General features: G+C 32.9%; 3 protein-coding genes, 1 long non-coding RNA gene and 2 pseudogenes across 5 annotated transcripts; 1 reads left to right on the forward strand and 5 right to left on the reverse strand.

Annotated features, from left to right (window-relative positions):
• Positions 1–2,918: 2,918 nt before the first annotated feature.
• Positions 2,919–5,524, forward strand: LOC106414899. The gene is made up of 5 exons (XM_048768369.1): positions 2,919–3,198; positions 3,407–3,613; positions 3,681–4,250; positions 4,359–4,684; positions 4,811–5,524. Exons 1-5 carry the CDS (start codon positions 3,165–3,167, stop codon positions 5,036–5,038), a joined length of 1,365 nt encoding a protein of 454 aa, XP_048624326.1. The 5' UTR covers positions 2,919–3,164; the 3' UTR covers positions 5,039–5,524.
• Positions 5,525–5,674: 150 nt separating this feature from the next.
• On the reverse strand, positions 5,675–7,162 carry LOC111211526. The gene is made up of 3 exons (XR_007328545.1): positions 6,532–7,162; positions 6,024–6,393; positions 5,675–5,938 (listed from the first exon to the last, which is right to left on the reverse strand). It is a non-coding gene; the product is annotated as an uncharacterized LOC111211526 (long non-coding RNA).
• Positions 7,163–7,900: 738 nt separating this feature from the next.
• On the reverse strand, positions 7,901–8,630 carry LOC125592858 (annotated as a pseudogene).
• An 831-nt stretch (positions 8,631–9,461) lies between these two features.
• LOC106414889 (exocyst complex component EXO70A1-like) lies at positions 9,462–11,818 on the reverse strand. Its single transcript, XM_022712692.2, has 7 exons — positions 11,611–11,818; positions 10,798–10,916; positions 10,507–10,707; positions 10,307–10,419; positions 10,105–10,207; positions 9,876–10,022; positions 9,462–9,777 (listed from the first exon to the last, which is right to left on the reverse strand). Exons 1-7 carry the CDS (start codon positions 11,641–11,643, stop codon positions 9,660–9,662), a joined length of 834 nt encoding a protein of 277 aa, XP_022568413.2. The 5' UTR covers positions 11,644–11,818; the 3' UTR covers positions 9,462–9,659.
• Positions 11,104–11,612, reverse strand: LOC106403655 (annotated as a pseudogene).
• Positions 11,156–16,707, reverse strand: LOC106403621 (exocyst complex component EXO70A1). Of its 2 annotated transcripts, XM_048767063.1 has the most exons (13): positions 16,447–16,707; positions 16,236–16,331; positions 15,711–15,916; positions 15,036–15,266; positions 14,787–14,925; positions 14,500–14,712; positions 14,009–14,214; positions 13,707–13,907; positions 13,520–13,619; positions 13,317–13,417; positions 13,048–13,194; positions 11,611–12,964; positions 11,156–11,449 (listed from the first exon to the last, which is right to left on the reverse strand). In XM_048767063.1, the coding sequence occupies exons 1-12, from the start codon at positions 16,603–16,605 to the stop codon at positions 12,847–12,849; spliced, it is 1,917 nt and encodes a 638-aa protein (XP_048623020.1). In that variant the 5' UTR covers positions 16,606–16,707; the 3' UTR covers positions 11,156–11,449; positions 11,611–12,846.
• Between the last annotated feature and the right edge of the window lie 4,448 nt (positions 16,708–21,155).

Here is a 21,155-nt window from a genome sequence, read left to right on the forward strand (position 1 = left end):
TATAAGTTATGTATGCATTAAAAAATAATTATTCTTACAACCGGTTTGTAGTTGACTTTGGGATGTTATTTTTTTGGTTTAATCAAAACAAAACAGCACATTCTTTTTTGGTTATATTCATTGTCTCATACTTTCTTAGAACTATTTAAAACACTAACAATTTAAAACATACTATGATCTAAGTAATCTTATGTCTCTAACAGCATTTCCAACGGTGCTCTATAATTTCATTTATAATTTATAATAAAATAGAATAACTCTATTATAAAATTGGTTTTGTTCTAATGGTTAACTATATACTAAAGTTACTCTATAATAGAGTGAAATATAGATGAATGTTGCTCTAATGATACTCTATTTTTCACTCTAAAAATAAAGTTTAGAGTAAAAATGCTTCAATGGTACTATACTTTTAACTCTATAATAGAGTGAAAAATAGGTTTACTCCAAATATAAAGTAATTTATTTTTTTATTCATAACTCTATTTTCTACTTTAAAATAGAATACCATTGGATCAAACTCAAACTCTATTATAGAGTTACTCTTGTTAGAGTAAAAAATAGAGTAAACTATTGAAAATGGTCTTATACTCTAAATAAAGAATAAAAAACAACATTACTCTATATTCCACTCTATTATATAGTTAACCATTGGAGTAAAACCAACTATATAACAGAGTGACTCTATTTTAGTAAAAATTATAGAGAAAATTATAGAGCATAATTGGAGATGGTCTTATTCTGTTGGAACAACATGATCTGTCTCCTCACAGGATGCCCTTTCGAATCAAAACCTTGCAACTCTTCATCTCTCCAGCCATAACAAAACTCATAACATTATAGCTCAAGTTGTCATAATGGCATCAAAACGTTATATACATTTGATCGCGGGTATAAACAAAAGGATAGTAATAGAGAGCTTACGTGGCGATCATGAAGGCGATTGCCCCAAATGTCACTTTTCTGCAATTCTCACCAGAAATGTTCTGATTCCACTCCTTTTCTCCTGCTAATCCTTCTCCTCCTTTTATGATTATAGTTTATGTTGTTTCTTATGGATTGTAATGCCAACAAAATTGTCATTTGTGTAAAAGAACCTCAATAGTTCTTATCATTGGCCTAAAACTGTAATATTTTGAGAAGATGATATAAATAAAAAGAATTCCTAAGTATAAATAATTTAATTATTTTCTAAAACACATTAAAAATATTCTTCTGTATTTTAATTATATTTTTAAATTTATGCATGTATAAGTATTTAATTTTGTATATCTTATTAATAAAACTATAGTTATCTATACATCTAACGCATTTCAACCAATAAAAAATTTGGAGAATATAAGAAATCATATACTATATAAAATTAAATAATTGGATTGAGATTTAAAACAAATTTATTTCGTAACAAAAAATTTACTTTACAATTACAATGATAAATAAAATAAAACGGAGAGAGTATTAATTTTGAAACTGAAGTACTGATTTTGGATATTTTGGCGTTGAGGATGTTTGAGTTAAAATCCATTATATATTTCATCATTAAAATATAATAAAAATAAATCTTAAAAATATAACAGGAAACCCTTGTACATACTCTCTTTGACAAGTGTTATTTGTGAGTGATTTTTAGAATATAAATTTAAATTACATATGTAATTTACATTAAATTGCTAATATAAAATTTAAGAGAACCTCTTTAATTTGGACGTGTATTTAGGACATCATCAACAATACTATCTTTCCATTAAATATCTCAGACATAAAATATTAACCTGTTTAAGTTTTGAAATTAATTTTAATAGAAAAATGCTAATCTGAGCACAAGTGTAAGATGTCTTTCAATTTTTGGCTTTTAAAAAAAAAATCAAAAGAAAAACATATCTCAACTTTTTTCTCTTTTATTATATGTTTATATAGGGGTGTTCAATCCAGATATCGGTTCGGTTTCGGTTCGGTTTTTTTGGTTTTTCGGTATTTCGGTTAGTAAAATATAACTACCATTCTAAATTCATATTTACTTCGGTTCGGTTCGGTTTATATACCGTCGGTTTTCGGTTTATTCGGTTTTATACCAAAAAACATAATTCTTTATTTTGGGATCATATTATATGAATTTTAGAGTCTTGTTGTCAACACATTCATCTATTAAAAAATATTATAAGTTTATAAAAGAACAAAAATAAAAAATATTTCTATCATCTAATAAAATAATCAAATCTATAATTAAAATCAAAGCTCAAAATTTTGATAATAAAAATAAAAAAACAAAAAATAAAACATAAGCACGAAGCACAAAAAATAAGTTACTATATTCTTTCATATTTAGCGTACATGAAAGTCATGTTTCTTCTATTAAACACGAAACTCTATTCCTTTATAGATAAAAAAAATTGTGAAGAATTTTCACTAATTGTTATCATCAAATTTATAATCTTTATTTCAATTTAGTCAATGCTAAATTAAAGCAAAAAGATCAAAAGAAAACTAAGAAAATAAGAAGCATGTTTGCGATGAATTGTTATTTAATTATAGTTCAAATGTTTTACAAATCAGGACTATTTTATTATTGTAAAAAATATGGTAATAATTATTAGTAAAAAATTTAACTTATGATTTTCATACGTTGTTATAAAATATATACATATTTACATGTTTCTATTTTTTGATCGGTTTTATTCGGTTTATTCGGTTTTATCGGTTATATACCGAACCATATCCAAATCCTACGGTTTTTTAAAAATCATATCCATTCGGTTTATATGGTATATACCAAATCCAAACCATATTATCTATTTCGGTTTGGTTCGGTTCGGTTTTGCCATATTGAAGAGCCCCTAGTTTATATTTATTTTATCGGCAAGAAAATTTATGTAAAAATTCTGATAAAAAATATTTTAGAGTATTTTTATCAATGTTTTTTTTTCAAAAAATCTATGTATTTAAGATATTTAAAATAAAATAGGAAGAGACAATATATAGAAAACGATTCTTATTTTTAATTTTTATTCACTCCTTTCTAAATTATTATTATTGGAGACTACGAAGATACTCAGCAATAAAAACTCCCGTCCGCGTCCACATTGGTAACCCTATTATTCACTTTGTTCTTCTCTTTTCTTTTCTTCCAAGTCTCTCAAACCCCAACTTTCTTTCAGTCCAAAGCTATGTACGAAACAACCCTGACCGAAGATCCCTCCTGTAAGATCTCTCTCTTTCTTTTCTCTTTGCTTCTTGCTCGAGATTGTTTGTCTATATATATATATGGATTAGATTTCATATGATCGATCTGTCAAGTTAAAACCAGCAGATCTAACCGTCGATATCGATCTGCCCTATTAAATTATATATATTATAGATGATTGATCTATACTACGTTGTTATTATATTATTATTTTTTTGTATGCAGTGGGCTACACAGGGTGCTTCTGGGACTACAGAGATTTACCAATCCCTGAAACCCCTCATGGTATCAACCCTTCTCTTATTCATCTAAAGGTCTCAGATGCTCTTGAGAGCAAACTACTGCTTGGTCATTTGGCAATCTGGTTTTTCGCTGAGAAACCAATAATACAAGATAATTTTGAAGAAGCTCAATTATTCTTCCCCGAAGGAGGTGAATTCCTTTTACTTTTGTTTGTATATGTCTGGAATGTATCATGATCTTTGTTTGATATTTATAGTTCCAAAAGATGAATCTGAGAGGGCTAAGATGATGATTAAGGCGATTCTTTTCTTTGCATTGGACAAAGATGGTTGCGGTGATGAACATAACAATCTGGTGGTAGTCTCAAATACCATCTCACTAGAACCCGAGTTAGTCGGTGTTCTTAAGGCTTTGGAATTCAGAAACCACAATGTTCTCTTGGTACAATCCGATGAAGCAAACAAGGTCAATATTCCTACCTTAAGCCTTGATTTGCTCTTCCAAAGCATGCTAGATGATGATGATGATGACGAGGACGATGGAGTTGGCGAAGAAGAGAAAGAAGCTATTGCAAAATTGAAAAAAGTTATTGCAGAAAAAAGAAGAGCTCTCGCAAAAAGGAAGAATGCTCAAGAGAAAGAGAAAAATGCTTTTATAAGGGGAGAAGTTGCAAAAGCTACCACTGGAGTCAGGTCACTATATTTCACTATCAAGTATGCTCTTGCTGAGGAGAATGAAGATCATTCTGATGACATGTCAGTATTCACTTACGGTAAAGGGAAGACTTTGCCGTCTGAATATTCTGTCGAAACCCCCTTCTCCCTAGGTGAAGTGACTTTTTTTTTACTTATTTGAAAAAACCCTTTTCTCTCTCTTTTATTAATTTCTTGATTTGAGATTCCCTCAGCTCGATATCTTTTATTCATGCATGCAGGGGGAAAGATGGTTCATCGTGGTGCATGGGATAAAGCTGCTAGAGTTTATAAGATGATGTGGGACATTCTTATATGGTCATTTGACAATCGTGAGACTGGACTAAATTTGGTGGTAAACCTCTCGTTGGAAGACAAGGAGTTCGTCAATACTTCTGCCTACACCGAGTTTGTGGATACTCTTTTCAAATTGAAAGAGAAAGGTTACAATGTACTCTTAGTACAACATGAAACCGAGAGCGCATCGGAATACCTAATTAGTTCTGTAAGCTCGATATGGCTTTGGACAAGTATATTACATCACTTCAATTCAGCTAAAGATGTGGAGGTATGTGATTGATTCAAATTAAAAAGAAAAGCTTATTATTAGACACGATATAAACGTTAGAAACTCTTCTATCATAATTGATCAAATCTTTTTATCATTTGTTGTGTGTGTTTGGGTTGGTTTCAGGTTTTGGGGATGGAAAGATTGAAGATTGAGCTTCAGTCAAGGGGGCTGAAATGTGGAGGGACGCTGCAAGAGCGAGTTGAAAGGCTCTTCTTACTTAAATCAACACCACTCGAAAAATTCCCAAAGAAATTTCTGGCCAAGAGAGGGGAAATGAAGAGAGAAGAAATGAAGAGAATGGAAATTTTGGCCAAGAGAGAAGAAGAAATGAATGCAAGTCTTTTTGGATGATAAGCTCCCAAAGAAATAAATACATGACTTTTGGAAGTGTCCAAATAAATGAGAGAAAACAGAGCTTCTCTTCACAGCCAACTTTTGTAAATCATTATCATTACATTTTTCACATACTTAGCTGAATAGTAACTTTGTTGTACATATACTGTTAGTATTGAGCATATTGGGCCCTTTAATTGTTATAGGCTTTTACGGGTTTGTGTCCATGGACTTGCTAAAGCCAGATCTCACTATGAAACCCTAGAGAAGACTATGTTGAGTGCGGTACACGCATAGGACCGAAAGAAATCTTCAAGATTAAGGTGGAATGGTTGAGGGCAAAGCTTGATGATGTTATTTAGTTTCTTACTCGTGATTTCAGATTTTTGTTAAGATTTTCGTGTTGTACTTCCACAAAGTCATAGTTCAAAACATATTCTAAAGGTAAATTATAGACTTTGTTTGTCCTTTTCTCTACCGTCAATTAGCTTGTTTCAGTACTAATCCCTAAGAGCATCCACGATGCTGGACTGGACTTGCTCTCTGAGTCCTTGAGATTATTATAGTATTTTTTTTGTTTTTTGTTTGAATAGTTAAGGACTCCACACTATTTTGTGTGTCCAATGGTGTTCCCATTTTAGAAGTTCTTAGAAATTAAAAAAAAAAGTAAAAAGTTACCCGCCAAAACCAGTATTCATGTCCATCACATTCCTCACGCTATACCAGTTTACAGCTAAACGTTCAAGATAGACATCAGATACAATCTCTGACCATTTTTCTGTATCTTTCTTGGATGTTTTTGTGTCAGCCGAAACACTTTGAGGCTTTACACTCACAAGCTGTTTATGCCATAGCTCAGGCCACTTCTGGACACCTCCACTCGGTAACTTCGAGATGCATTGGCGGAGAGGAGCATACCTAAGATTTAAAATTAAAAAAGGAGATGATAGAAGTGTACATACAAATATAGTTTTATGTGAATGTGATACGAGTTTTTTTATACCATGAAGCATTTACTTCCTCTTTAGAACAAAGAGGTGGTTATAGCAAGACTCTGAAGTTGGCTTTTGATATATCACGAGTCCTCTCCCCGAGGAGTCAACCGTCTTTGCCACAACCTTCCAGCAAATGGATTTAGTCAGAGAAACAATTGTTGCAAAAACAGAAACATAAAGAATCAAGATTCAAAGATCAATGATGAATTAAAAAAAAAAAAATCAAGAAACACGATTGTTTTCAAACCAGTCCATATCTTGCTCAATATGGCAGAGGATACGAGTGTTTACAAAACAAAACAGCACGTAGTTCCTTGCTTATCAATTACAAAAACCACTAAAAACATACTTTCGATCTTTCACTGATCATCTTTCTTCCTGTAACACACGAACACATGTCTTAATTAGTATCATCAATTAGCACTAAAAGATACCATTTTTAACAAACGATTTGAATTAAAGTTTCAAACTTTATTAAACAGAGGATTTGAATTAAAGGTTCGAACTTTGCGATACCTGAGTCGAGCTTTAGAAAACTCCCAATAGCAACGAGCATAGTGTTGACCTAATCCAGCAAAAGCCCCAATTCTCGATGTGGCGGCTGCGACGGAACCTGAGGTGAGAACTCGATAGGGATCGGATGAGATCGCTAGCTTAGCAGTTGGTTCAGACGAGATCGATGGCTGGGAGAAGGTGTTGACAGCGCATAGTTCGCGGGACCAAGGGATCAGTCTAGGGTTGGGCGATGAAAAAGAAGAGGAAGATGATAGAGGAGCCATGGTGGGCGATGATGGGGCGAGCGAGGAGAGATTGAGAGAGAGCCAGGGAGGAGAGATAGAGAGAGCGAGGGAGAAAGAGGAGGGTAAGGAGACACGTGTATTAAGGATCAAGTCCTTCCAATCCTTCTTGAAGGACTGATCCGTCGTTAGTTAAGCCAAAATATTATTATTATATTTCATTAATCTTAAGGATTAATGCTAAGGATTCCTTACGGACCGCCGTTGCGGATGGCCTAAGACCAGAAGAAATATACAAGATTAATAATTAACTAGATTAAGATCTGCGCCTTGCGCGGGATAAACATTATATATATATATATATATTATTTTATGTATTATATGTTCTTACATATTATGAAATAATAAATATATATTGAATAATTAAAAGTCAGTAACTATTACATATATAATTAAATTGGTGCAAACGTATAAATCAATTTTATTAATCCAAACAATTTTTTTAAAAATTTGATAGGATATGTAATTAAATTTAAATGATATTAACATACATAGTATATTTTTAATATTAATGTCTATTAAATGATGTTTTCTACTCATATGTTTTTTTTGATCATGTGTATCTTTAATAGCAAAAACTTTAAATTACTGATAACAAAATTTTCATTGTGTAATTAATAATTTTAGTAATTTATAATTTAAAATTTTTTATCAATGTTAGTTCAAAACTTTTATCAAAAAAAAATTATTCAAAGTAAATTTTGAAATTAAAATATTTATTTATTCAATATGGTTTATAGTTTAACTTAGAATGATATATATACATATATATTTTAAATCTTAATGATTAATTAAATTAAACTTTTATTTATATGATTTTGTAATCATTTGTATTTTGTCATAACAAAAATTTTAAACCATGGATCGCAAAATTTGAATGTGAGACTTTTAACAGTTTTAGTAATTTATAGTCGTTTTTTAAAATTCAAAATATAATATATAAAGAAAAATATAAATTTTTATAATATGGTTATTGTGATTTTTTAAATTATTTTAATAGTTTAAAATTAAACAAAAATTTGATAGAAGATACAATATGATTAGTTTAATAAAAAGCTTATTATATAATTAGATGGACCAACATATTTCTCTAATAATTCTAAGAATCATCCTAGTGATGACACGTGGCTACAAAAATAAGTTGTAATGTTTCACAAATAATATATAGGGGATTTTTAATAAAAAAGATATAGAGACCGAATATTCTTTTATTCCTCACACATATTGGAACACACCTGAGTGGTGCATCACATGGGATTACAACACCACACACACATTCAAACGCAACACACAGCGTAATTACAGACACTAAACAAAACCAAACTGGAAACCAACTTAACGAAGTACAAAGACAATTAATAGAGTAAGATACTAATAATCTGCTGATTCCGAGGGGAACCGAAGCTTGCCAAAGGATCGAAGTTGCCCATACGAGAGATAACAAAAGACAAACCAAGCTTGTCTTCATCAACCTTCATGCAATCTTCATCATTCCATTCACACATAATCCACATTATAATCATCACCATAACGATAATGATTATGATGGGGATTATCATTCAGACAACACCCACACGTAAAACACAATTCATAATCGAAATCTACAAGAGATCTCTTCTTCTTTCTTCTTACCTTTTGTGTGGGTACTCTTGTGTTTTTGGCCATCCCCTAAAGAAAATCTGAACCTCTTAAAACCCTTGATGGTTAGATCTTCTGATTGAGTCAGAGGATTCTTCTTCATTTCTTTAGGGGATGGCCATAGTTTGTGTGTTTCGGTGTTGTGCCAAAGAGACTTTCAACAATGGAACTTGTTAGGGTTTTTATGGCTTCTCTCTTTGTCTTTGGTCTTGGAGACACATTAAAAGAGAAATTGAAAGCACCCATTACACAAGCCATAGTGTTCTTTCCACTTTTTCTTTAAAATACTCTTTTTCTTCAATAATTAATCAGCTCATTGCTTACACTGTACCGCGTGTCTGTTGATAATAGTAATATTTTGTTTGTCCTAAACTGTATATGAAAACGAATACAAATCTAATGTAGTTTATATATTAGTAGACCGACATTAAAACTTTATTAATTAACGATGCATCTATATGTAGAAATGTATACGAGTTCAAAGTATACGGCTCTACAAGTTATTTTAAGTGAAAATAAAATGAAATATTGGCAAAAGATGAATAGATTATTGGTGTAAAGGGGAATAAAAGTATGTAATGTCATTGGTGTAAGGATGACATTGAAAGAAATCAAATTAATATATTGAGAAAAAGTGGAGGAGATGATGTAAATGGCAAAGTCTATGTAAAGATGTTGGGAGAATTCGCATCTTGTGAAAGGAATATGCCATTACCAAACTTAACAAAAAGATATGCCATTACCAAACATGTGTTTAAAACAACAAACACATCTCACCACTCATTATTTTACTAAAAAGTATGAATGTTGATCGACCTCTATTGTGGTAGTTTTTTAATTGGTAAAAAAATATTTGGGTCTTTGCATTAGTATTCCAAGTCTTTATGTTGTTTTTTGATATGACCCAAACCAAATTTCTAGGAGTAGAAGTTTTCGCCTTATGGACATTTGAAAGGTGGTTTACTGTTTAGTGACAACATTTTCTATTGAATACAAGAAACTAAATACAGATATGTAAGCCATGCTTATTTCAAAACGTGAACGTTATACAAAAGAGAAATAACTCGTTTCCAAGTAATTTACACACTCATCACTAAGAAAAATACAAACAAACAAACACGAATTGTCGACACTCCATATACAACGGAGACAGAAGAGAAGTAGTTTGACAGAAATTTACCTTACAAAATGAGCTTTGGTAGTTTGATTTTACCGTCGTGGTTCGTTCATAGACTTTCCTTCAAACAACTCACCCAACAATCTCTCAAGATCTTCAGCTGTATACTTTATGTATCTCTGAGAATTCTTCCCACTCTCAACCAGAGGCCTACAACGAACATCAGTTTAAATCTCTTTAGGGTTCACATTTTGATGTTAATAATATGTTAAAAACTAAAAACCTTTTGCAGGTAAGAGAGATTTTACCCAAAGCGTTTGAGGAATGATCTATAAGCAGGCAATAATACTTCAGCAACAGCAAGTCTTAGTGACTCTCTTAGCTCTGTGTCTGGAACTGTCCATTGCGATTGTCTCTGATGCAACTCATCAAATTGCATATTGAACATGTTGAACCTGTTCCATTTTTTCAATATTTTTAATTCATCATTATCAACTACATAAACATTTCGTTTTTTGGTAGTATTTGAAAACCTACCTCTCCTTCAATAACCCTCTTGAAACTCCGCTGCTGTTTCCTCCCTCTACACTTCCTCCTCCGGACGAGGTCAAGCCTTGCGCCGACGAGGTTTGTGTAATATCTACAAAAATATATATATCAATTTCATTTAATCCCTAGTTTCTTAGTAAACTATATTATGAAGATTTTAAACAACTACTTTTTGTGTATAGAGTTAGACATATAGGTCGAACCTTTGTCCAAGCAGTTCTTTTGTATAGGTTTGCATGTTGCTGAACGACACGCCTGTGCCTTTGAACCCAATCATCGCCTAACAAATCCTTGGCTTCTGACCTGAAAACATTTATGATATCAATAAAACCAAACTGAATGCGTTTTTATAAACCGTGATCGGTCTTCAAACGACGAAACTGAACCCACCTGCGCACAGATCTAACCATGTAATGTATGTTGTTCATCAAGAACAAGTGTGTCAGTGCTTGATCTTTGTACTGTTTCGATTTTCCCTCCAGGTTGTTTTGAAACGCCTGCATTATCCTCATTGTTACGGATGCAAGCTGAGAGTTCGAGTCATCTCCATTTCCAAATTCCGAGAAAAGTTGCTTCAAAGTCGCTTGGTAGCTGACACCAACGAACATCAACGAATCATTAATAGAAGCACGGAAAAAGACAAATAAGTTCTAACCAAGTAGACATATATGCGGAACTTACTCGAATAAGAACTTGACATAGTTGATTACATAGCTTGTTAGTGGGTGGACAGTCCCATCTAGAACAGCAGTCTTTGTAGCATCTTTTTCTACAGCTTCTTCGAAGTCACCAAACGTTTCCTGAGCAGTCAACCGCTTTGTCAACCCCGTAGCAGAATTTCTAATTTCAGATTCTTGTTAAGATTTTCGTGTTGTACTTCCACAAAGTCATAGTTCAAAACATATTCAAAGGTAAGTTATATAGTTTGTCCTTATTCCCTACTGTCAATTTAGCTTGTTTCACTAATCCCTAAGACCAAAAGAAATCTACAAGTTTAATACTTAATTTTTATAAATAAATCTTTCAGTTGAAAAAAGAATAACAAACCGAATATTCTTTTATTCCTCACCCATATTGGAACACACCTGAGTGGTGCATCACAAGGGATTACAATAGCACACACACATTCAAACACAGCACACAGCGTAATTAAAGACACTAAACAAAACCAAACTGGAAACAAACTTAACGAAGCACAAAGACAATTAATAGAGTAAGATAGTAATAATCTGCTGATTCCGAGGGGAACCGAAGCTTGCCAAAGGATCGAAGTTGCCCATACGAGAGATAACAAAAGACAAACCAAGCTTGTCTTCATCAACCTTCATGCAATCTTCATCATTCCATTCACACATAATCCACATTATAATCATCACCATAACGATAATGATTATGATTATGATTATGATGAGGCTTATCATTCAGACAACACCCACACGTAAAACACAATTCATAATCAAAATCTACAAGAGATCTCTTCTTTTTTCTTCTTACCTTTTGTGTGAGTACTCTTGTGTTTTTGGCCATCCATTAAAGAAAATCTGAACCTCTCAAAACCCTTTATGGTTAGATCTTCTGATTGAGTCAGAGGATTCTTCTTCATTTCTTTAGGGGATGGCCATAGTTTGTGTGTTTTGTGTTGTGCCAAAGAGAGTTTCAACAATGGATGCTGCTAGGGTTTTATGGCTTCTCTCTTTGTCTTTGGTCTTGGAGACACATTAAAAGAGAAATTGAAAGCACCCATTACATAAGCCATAGTGTTCTTTCCACTTTTTCTTTAAAATGCTTTTTTTCTTCAATAATTAATCAGCTCAGTGTAACCACTGTACCACATGTCTGTTGATAATAGTTATATATTGTTTGTCCTAAACTGTATATGAAAACGAATACAAATCTAACTAACGTAGTTTATATATTAGTAGACCGACATTAAAACTTTATGAACGATGCATTTATATGTAGAGATGTATATGAGTTCAAAGTATACGTATCTACAAGTTATTTTAAGTGAGAATAAAATGAAATATTGGAAAAAGATGTATAGATTATTGGTGTAAAGGGGAATAAAAGTATGTAATGTCATCGGTGTAAGGATGACATTGAAAGAATAATATATTGGGAAAAAGTGGAAGGAGATGATGTAAATGGGAAAGTCTATGTAAAGATGTTGGGAGAATTCGCATCTTCTAAAAGGAATATGCCATTACCAAACTTAACAAAAAAATATGCCATTACCAAACATGTGTTTAAAACAACAAACACATCTCACCACTCATTATTTTACTAAAAAGTATGAATGTTGATCGACCTCTATTGTCTTGTCCGGTTCAAGAACAATGGTGTGGTAGTTTTTTAATTGCTAAAAAAATATTTGGGTCTTTGCATTAGTATTCTAAGTCTTTATGTTTTTTTTATATGACCCAAACCAAATTTCTAGGAGTAGAAGTTTTCGCCTTATGGGACATTTGAAAGGAGGTTTACTGTTCGGTAACAACATTTTTTATTAAATACAAGAAGCTAAATACAGACAGATATGTAAGCCATGCTTATTTCAAAACGTGAACGTTATACAAAAGAGAAATAACTCGTTTCCAAGTAATTTACACACTCATCACTAAGAAAAATACAAACAAACAAACACGAATTGTCGACACTCCATATACAACGGAGACAGAAGAGAAGTAGTTTGACAGAAATTTACCTTACAAAATGAGCTTTGGTAGTTTGATTTTACCGTCGTGGTTCGTTCATAGACTTTCCTTCAAACAACTCACCCAACAATCTCTCAAGATCTTCAGCTGTATACTTTATGTATCTCTGAGAATTCTTCCCACTCTCAACCAGAGGCCTACAACGAATCATTGGTTCAAATCTCTTTATGGTTTACATTTTGATATTAAAAAGCTTTTGCAGGTAAGAAGAAGATTTTACCCAAAGCGTTTGAGGAATGATCTGTAAGCAGGCAATAATACTTCAGCAACAGCAAGTCTTAGTGACTCTCTTAGCTCTGTGTCCGGAACTGTCCATTGTGATTGTCTCTGATGCAACTCATCAAATTGCATATTGAACATCTTGAACCTGTTCAATTTTTTTCAATTTTTTTAATTCATCATTATCAAGTAGATAAATCTTGTTTTCGATAACTAATATATAAACATTTTACAAAAACTGTGTGTTTTTTTGGTTACTTGAAGGCTTACCTCTCTTTCAGTAACCCTCTCGAAACTCCGCTGCTGTTTCCTCCCTCTACACTTCCTCCTCCGGATGAGGTCAACCCTTGCGCCGACGAGGTTTGTAATATCTATATATCAATTCCATTTAATCCCTAGCTTCTTAGTAAACCATATTATGAAGATTTTAAACAGCTACTTTTTGTGTATAGAGTTAGACATATAGGTCGAACCTTTGTCCAAGCAGTCCTTTTGTATAGGTTTGCATGTTGCTGAACGACACGCCTGTGCCTTTGAACCCAATCATCGCCTAACAAATCCTTGGCTTCTGACCTGAAAACATTTATGATATCAATAAAACCAAACTGAATGCGTTTTTATAAACCGTGATCGGTCTTCAAACGACGAAACTGAACCCACCTGCGCACAGATCTAACCATGTAATGTATGTTGTTCATCAAGAACAAGTGTGTCAGTGCTTGATCTTTGTACTGTTTCGATTTTCCCTCCAGGTTGTTTTGAAGCGCCTGCATTATCCTCATTGTTACGGATGCAAGCTGAGAGTTCGAGTCATCTCCATTTCCAAATTCCGAGAAAAGTTGCTTCAAAGTCGCTTGGTAGCTGACACCAACAAACATCAACGAATCATTAACAGAAGCATGGAAAGAGACAATATGCAAATAGCAGGATGAAGGAGAAGTAGATATATATGCGGTACTTACTCAAATAAGAACTTGACATAATTGATAACATAGCTTGTTAGTGGGTGGACAGTCCCATCTAGAACAGCAGTCTTTGTAGCATCTTTTTCTACAGCTTCTTCGAAGTCACCAAATGTTTCCTGAGCAGTCTGCGCCAGCCGCTTTGTCAACCCCGTAGCAGAGTTTCTAATTTCAAGGCATGCTTTACCTTTGAAAATTGTCTCAATCTGTCCATTGACACAAATTTATGAGTTTGTGAATCATTATATGTGAGTCAAAACAGAAAAGTAGACGTTTGTATCATCTTGTATTCTAATATTTCACCTTACTACTAGCTTATACAAATCAAATACAGGTTCAATGGTGAATCAAGCATGTACATAAAAACTCACAAAACAGAAAAGTAGCATATATATCAGAAAAATCCACCAAAAGCTGAAGCTAGAGAATAATATTTCCATTTAACAGAAGATTCTTCCGTTTATAAACTACTTAAGTGAGAAACATATTACCTCTGAATGAAGCTCCCGCATTATTTCATACATGTCTAAGAGTACAAACAACTTTTCTGGAGATCTCTTGCTCCTAGCTATGGCATCCCCAAAGCTAAGTAGCATTGAGACACTGCTCACTGTAACTTCTGCAAAACACTGATCACTAAGAGAATCGAAGCCTCGGAATATCTGGTCACATACTTGCCTTTCTCCAGCAAAGAGCAATTTAACCTGTTGAAAGTATCTTGAGTTAGGATCCTGCATAACATGTTACAAATAATGCAAATCTTAACTAGCATTCTTACAGCAATGCGCATGAAATGGATCCAATTTCCAATTTTGGCCTCCAAAACTTCCCACTGCATCCTCTGAACATCCTCTTTGCTAAGTTTTTCAACTCCCAATTTTCTTAAGCTCTCTTCCAATACAAAAGTACGTGTTTCTCTGAAAAAAAAACATAAAAGATTGAACAGAAGGATATCAAAATTATAACAGAACAAAGTTTGACAATGGATTGTATAATATAAGAGATGAATGGCCAAGAATCAGTTCACCTATAAATTTGTAGCAGCAGTTGCTGGTGACCAGCCTGAACCATTTGCTGAGCCAAATCATGCAAAAGTGGCAATACCCTTGATGGAATGAGGACTGGAAGTGTATAAGCAGCAGTTTCTGAGTCATCGTTATGGTGTCCTCCGTGGGCTTTTCCATTACCCTCACCGTCAGCGGATGGTCTCAGTGAGTTAGGAAGGCCATCAAAAAGGCGATCAGGCTCCACAGCTTTGCTGATTATATCAAGGATAAATAGAGAAAAAGGAATGAGAATAAGATGAATTCAGGTGATCTGAGGAAGACACTAAAATTAGACTTTAATACTCCAATTATTCGGTAACATGACCAGTATCATAAGGAACTTTTATACTGGCAAGTGTTAACTTTGAGAAACACATACTTGACAACTCGGATAATCCAGGAAAGCAAATGTCATTTCAAGATATTGATTTTATGCTTGCAAGAGGGGTAAAAAGTAGAAAAAGTAGCAAAAATCCACACTAGCAATGTTCCCAGAAGTGGGTAGGAATCATGGATATAGGATGCAGGAGCATGAAATTTGAATTGGGAATAACATAATCTTCTCTAAATATGAAGTGATACATATGCATATATATATATATCAAGACACTCAACAGTGCGTTCTAAAAACCCTGTTTAGGAAGAGAAGCACAAACCTGTAAGAAGCTAGCAACTGTTTAAACTCCTCCTCCAGCTTCGACTGAGCTTTGGCAAGCAAGCTATTTGCATGGTTGAGGACTCCATCACTGTTCTTAAAGCCTTTGTTGCTGCTAAAATAACGAATAACTTTTCTGAGTTGAGCTATTGCCTCCAAATAACTCTCCAGGTCCTCATGTGGCCCCTTGAGTACTTTAGTCTCTGCCTAGAAATGAATCGAGAGCATAATCAACAAATCGGTTTCAAGTCAAAAAAAAAAAAAATAGCAAGCTAAAACCTTAATATAATTAGAAGTAGGAATATTCAGTTAGGTTTCTAAGAATCTAAAATCCATACAAAGGCCTCTCACATAGAAAGATCAATATTCTAAATCGCTTCGGAGTTACAGTCTAAATAAGATATCATTTGAGTGAGTGAGAGACTCTACAAGAAGCTAAACTCAAATCCAATCTCTGCTCAAGCTCAAACTCAAGATCAATCTTATCTAAATCAAACGATCCTAATTACAAATGAATGAAACGAACCTGACGGAGGAGATCAAACTGAGAGAGAATAACCTCAGCGGATTTGAGAGTCTTATCGATATTCTCGTGAGCTTTCCTTATCGCATGCGTTCTAATCTGAGATTTTCCAAAACACACAGTCAACCAATAATCTCGATCAAGTCAGCGAAAGTTTCCTCGAGAATTTTAAATCCAGATCTGGATGGATAGGGAGGAGATAGATACGGTTTACCTGAGTGGGACGCATGGCGGATTCAAGAGCAGAGAGACGGCTATCGAAGGAGCCGAGGATGGAGACGACATTATCGGTGATGGTTTGACTCTTCTGGAGAGACTCTCTCATCAGCACAGCTCTTTCGCTGAGCAGATCCATTCGGCTATCGACGGCCATGGCGAATCTTAGAAGCTGATGAAATTACTTTTCTTCGCCGTCGATTAGCGAAGTTGAGGAGAGGAAAGAAAGAGAGACGACTTGTGTTTTTCATATTTTATTTAAGAAAATATAGTAATTTAAAAAAAATATACAGTAATTTTCTCAAGCGTGTACGTTACGCGCGTTTGTGGAGCAGATGGGCATGTAATAAAGAACCTTGGCCCGCAAAGTTAAAGGCTATGGCCCAATCTCAAAACAGCCCATTAAATATTACGGCCGAGTACTCGGATAATAGAGGGGCTCTACATCGAAATAAAATATGTCAAAACAATTTATAATTTGTAGTACAAATTATATTAAGTTTCAAGAAAAATTTGGAAAGAAAAAATAAATTGTATTAAGTTTCCTAAATATATCAAGACATTTTTTTTCTCCATTTGTTATGCATTCTAAGTATCATTTTACACTCCATCTTTAATGGTTTATCCACAAATAAAGCATTCAACGCACAACATATAACAATAGTACAACAACGCAATTCCATCAACGTACCAAAATAAATTACATCATCTAATTTTTTTTTCCGCTTCCCAACACTTATTTATTTTTAATTAATTTAACATCTTTGGTTCTCAATGGGAGATTGTGTGTCTTTCGCTTGAACATAATCTAATCAAGTCACCTAAAGTGCATATCCAAAGTTGTAACGAGAAATAAATGTAAAGATCGCCTCTCCATTATAAGAAATTTCAAGCACTTCACTAGAGTAATGTAATTACATCTAATGTTTGAATGTAACCATGAACACTTCTACATTTTCATCCTTATAATAATTCCAATATCTTGGTACTACTAGCTAATAACAAACATTTGGATGCAGAACTTCTTTGGTGAATAAATTATATCTACTTGAAGTAGTGACACAAGCATGGTTTACTTATACATTTGCATGTATATTTTAGTAGACTTTTTTTTCTTGTTTAGTGTCATTCTATAATTTGAGTGGATAAATTTCAAAAAAGTGTTCCAAAAAAAATTAGGAAAGAAAAAATAAATTGTATTAATTTTTCTAAATATATAAAGACATTTTGTTGCTTCATTTGTTATGTATTCTAAATGTGTTTGTATTATTTACACTATATCTTTAATGGTTTATCCACAAATACATCATTCAACACACAACATTAGCAATAACACAACGCCACACAATTTCATCGAAATACCAAAATAAATTACATCTAAGCTTTTATTTTGGCTTCCCAACACTTATTTTCTTTAATAATTTTTTTCTAAAAAACACATTTGATTCTCAGTGAGAGATGTGTGTATTCACTTGACCAAAATCTAATCAAGTAACCTAAAGTGCATGTCCAAGGTTGTAAACAGACATAAATGTAAGGATTGATGACATCAATACCATAGTATCAAAGAATATGGTTTGAATGATTTTCAGAATTATAGTGGTTTCACCTCTCATAAATCTCAAGCCTTCATCGGAGTAAGCTTTGAATCCAAGTGTGATATATATCCCATTAAAATGCTTATATGCCTTAAACTTTGAAACACAAGTCCACATATATACATGTATCAAAATTCTGCTAATCATAGTGAAATTATGTACACTTAACTTAGCTAACTGATTAATTAATTAGAAAGTAAAAACTAATATAATTTTGGGGCCGAGCAGTTCATGTGCAGTTGAGCCAACCCACAACTATACACAAAATTATGAATCATGATCGTAGTTATTAAATTATAATGATATATGTTAAAATGAGTTATATAGGAGTTGATTGGTGGATGTTATATAAACTGACACCCACTTCATTTTTACAGCTTTTTTAAAAACAATTTTTTTTAATTTTTAAAATTGAATCTATAGCTAAGACGAAGGGCTGCTATCTTGAACATCTTATAGGCTATACCGAGATTGAATCTGGATTGCTTTACTGAGATGCAGTACAATGGGCTACTATATTATCATGACATGTGATGGAGACTTTGCTACACCAGGGGCGGAGTTAAAAGCTTGCGGAAGTTATGTTCTCAATGCAGTGAAGACGACCAAGGTTCATGGCGCACTCAGAGAAGTGGAAGTCAATGTTGTGTATGCATCAAGTTAATTAAGAGAACCACCATAAAGGTAGTTTATTAATTCACACTCAAATCATGAATTGGATTTGCTTATCCAATTATTTTTGTTGTTATTTCTGTGGGTAGCGCAACAACAGAGGAGAAACAAATGAAGGTTTTAAATGGTGACCAAAGAAATGAATGAGAATAGTGAATTCATTAACATTTCTTACAATTTACACCATTTACAAAAAATATTTGTTACTTATAATTTTTTTACATTCCTTAATATTTAAATAATAATAGAGTACAATTATTTTTTATCAAATAAAAAGAGGAATAGTTTTTCTTCTTATTTTATTCATCTTTATTATTTTCTTTCTTATTCCTCGTATTCATTTATTGGTTACCAGTTAGAACCGAAATATGAATGTAAATCGACCTCTATTGTCTAGTCCGGTTCAAAAACAGTGTTGTGGTCGGTTTTCTATTTGTTGAAGGTCTTCACATTAGTTTTATAATTCTTTATGTTGTTTTTGGGTATGACACAAACCAAATATCTATTAGTAGTTATCGCCATATGGGTGGGACATCTAAAAGGTGGTTTACTAATATGCCATGCTTATTAGACCATCTACATGGGATCCGTTGAATAAATTATTCAACAACTTAAACCAATGCAAAAGGATGTTGAATTAAGAAAAAATACAGGTGGAATAAACACCCATCGAAAAACTTCAACATGTTGAAGAAAAAACAAATGGGACCCACACTGCTATATTTTTTTTTTTTGACACACACTGCTATATATTCCCTTCTCATTAGTTGTTTACATTTTAGTGTTTTTTATTTTCACCATATTCTTAGAAATTAATTATTTTATAAAAACATAACTTTTAAAAAAATAAAAATTATAGCAAAATTCATCATTTCTTATAGTTTATAAATAGAGATTACTTTCATTTAATTTGGATATATATAAAAAACATCACTTTTTATTTATAATTTTATTTTTTTTATTTTTAATCAAATGTTTTGGTATTCTTAAACTATTTTTTTTGCTAAATAGCTATTCATTATAATTTGTTAATACCTTAAATAATTATTAATATGTAGTTGCTAAATTATAATTGATATAAGTATGAATTAAAAGTAATGAAGTAGGGTGTTGAATTTTATTAAACAAAACTATTGTAGAGTGTCGCAAAAAAAAAAGCTATTGTAGAGTATAAAAATGAAATGCGTGTTGAATAATAATAGGTGGAAGAGAGAGAAGATGACGTGGAACGTTAAAAAAAAAATAGTATGTTGAATAAATCAAACCATTGTTGATAGTCTTATACAAAGAAGAAACGACACGTTTACACAGTCATCACTAAGAAAAATACAAACAAAAACATGAATAATCGACACTCCATATACACGTCAATGCAGGATCTTTGTACTGTTTCGATTTTCCCTCCAGGTTGTTTTGAAGCGCCTGCATTATCCTCATTGTTACGGCCGAGCTCTCAGACAATAGAGGGCTCTACATCGAAATAAAATATGTGAAAGATGATTTATTATTTGTAGCTTGCGAAACAGACAAAAATATAGACAATTGAATTGAACAAAAATATTTTTTGACATTTTTTCTGTTAGCAGAAACGAGTAAATGAAGAGAAGATTTTGGCATATGAGGATATTATTAAAGTTCAAGAGATGATATTTACTCAACTTAGGCACCTCTTTTTCTTCAACAACTAGGAACTTTGGTGGGTTAAATTCGACAAAACCAGTTCTATCCTCCGATGAATTGAAATAACACCAAACACACACACAAATTAAACATTCAATTGATAAATATTTAAATTAAAAGGAAACTAAGAGAAAAAAGGTTAGGCCATCAAAGGTTCCTAATATATTTTTTTTTTTTGTAAACTCAAAGGTTCCTAATATACCTTTACCTTTCATGTCTTTTCCTTCACTCATTGTGTTCCTAAAACCTTGGACACCACTCTCACATTTTTATTCGATATTTATCATAGAGAAAAAAATAACATCATAATTCTAAATTCTTGAAAATTGCAACAATCAGTTTACTGGAGTACTACTTTTATTAAATGGAAAATTTGGAGAACATATAAACATCAGTATGAGATCGTTGAATACACACACACCCACTTTGCGCGTGAACATTGGCATCGGTCGGAGGTGGGGCTTTGCAGGGAGTAGGCTGACAGCATAGGAAGAGGCCACGTTTGGCTCCCACAACCACAAATTAGTAATCGCAGACTCTATAAACAAAACGACTTCTTCATTTGATCAACTCTCCGGAAAAAATTAGTTTACTAATCAACGTATTTAGCAAATAATTCTCTACTTAAAGGTCCTTACACGAAATAATTGGTTCCATCGGCGACTAAACTTTTAATCATTGTAGTTATACGTTACATAATATACTTTCTAACTGTTTTGCCACCTAATATTGCAAGGGCAAACGCAACCGCGAGTCT

This window comes from Brassica napus, chromosome C9, assembly GCF_020379485.1.
Source record: "Brassica napus cultivar Da-Ae chromosome C9, Da-Ae, whole genome shotgun sequence".
NCBI classification, from domain to species: domain Eukaryota; kingdom Viridiplantae; phylum Streptophyta; class Magnoliopsida; order Brassicales; family Brassicaceae; genus Brassica; species Brassica napus.

Coding starts and splice junctions, on each gene's coding strand:
- LOC106414899 (XM_048768369.1), top strand. CDS start 3,165: ATGTACGAAACAACCCTGACCGAAGATCCCTCCT. Junction 4,251..4,358: donor CGAAACCCCCTTCTCCCTAG/GTGAAGTGACTT, acceptor TCATGCATGCAG/GGGGAAAGATGGTTCATCGT. Junction 4,685..4,810: donor ATTCAGCTAAAGATGTGGAG/GTATGTGATTGA, acceptor GGTTGGTTTCAG/GTTTTGGGGATGGAAAGATT.
- LOC106414889 (XM_022712692.2), bottom strand. CDS start 11,643: ATGGCCAAAAACACAAGAGTACTCACACAAAAG. Junction 10,420..10,506: donor ATGGTTAGATCTGTGCGCAG/GTGGGTTCAGTT, acceptor AAATGTTTTCAG/GTCAGAAGCCAAGGATTTGT. Junction 10,023..10,104: donor AGAGGGTTATTGAAGGAGAG/GTAGGTTTTCAA, acceptor AAAATGGAACAG/GTTCAACATGTTCAATATGC.
- LOC106403621 (XM_048767063.1), bottom strand. CDS start 16,605: ATGGCCGTCGATAGCCGAATGGATCTGCTCAGCGAAAGAGCTGTGCTG. Junction 16,332..16,446: donor CCGCCATGCGTCCCACTCAG/GTAAACCGTATC, acceptor GGAAAATCTCAG/ATTAGAACGCATGCGATAAG. Junction 13,418..13,519: donor AAAGGACTGCTTGGACAAAG/GTTCGACCTATA, acceptor ATTGATATATAG/ATATTACAAACCTCGTCGGC.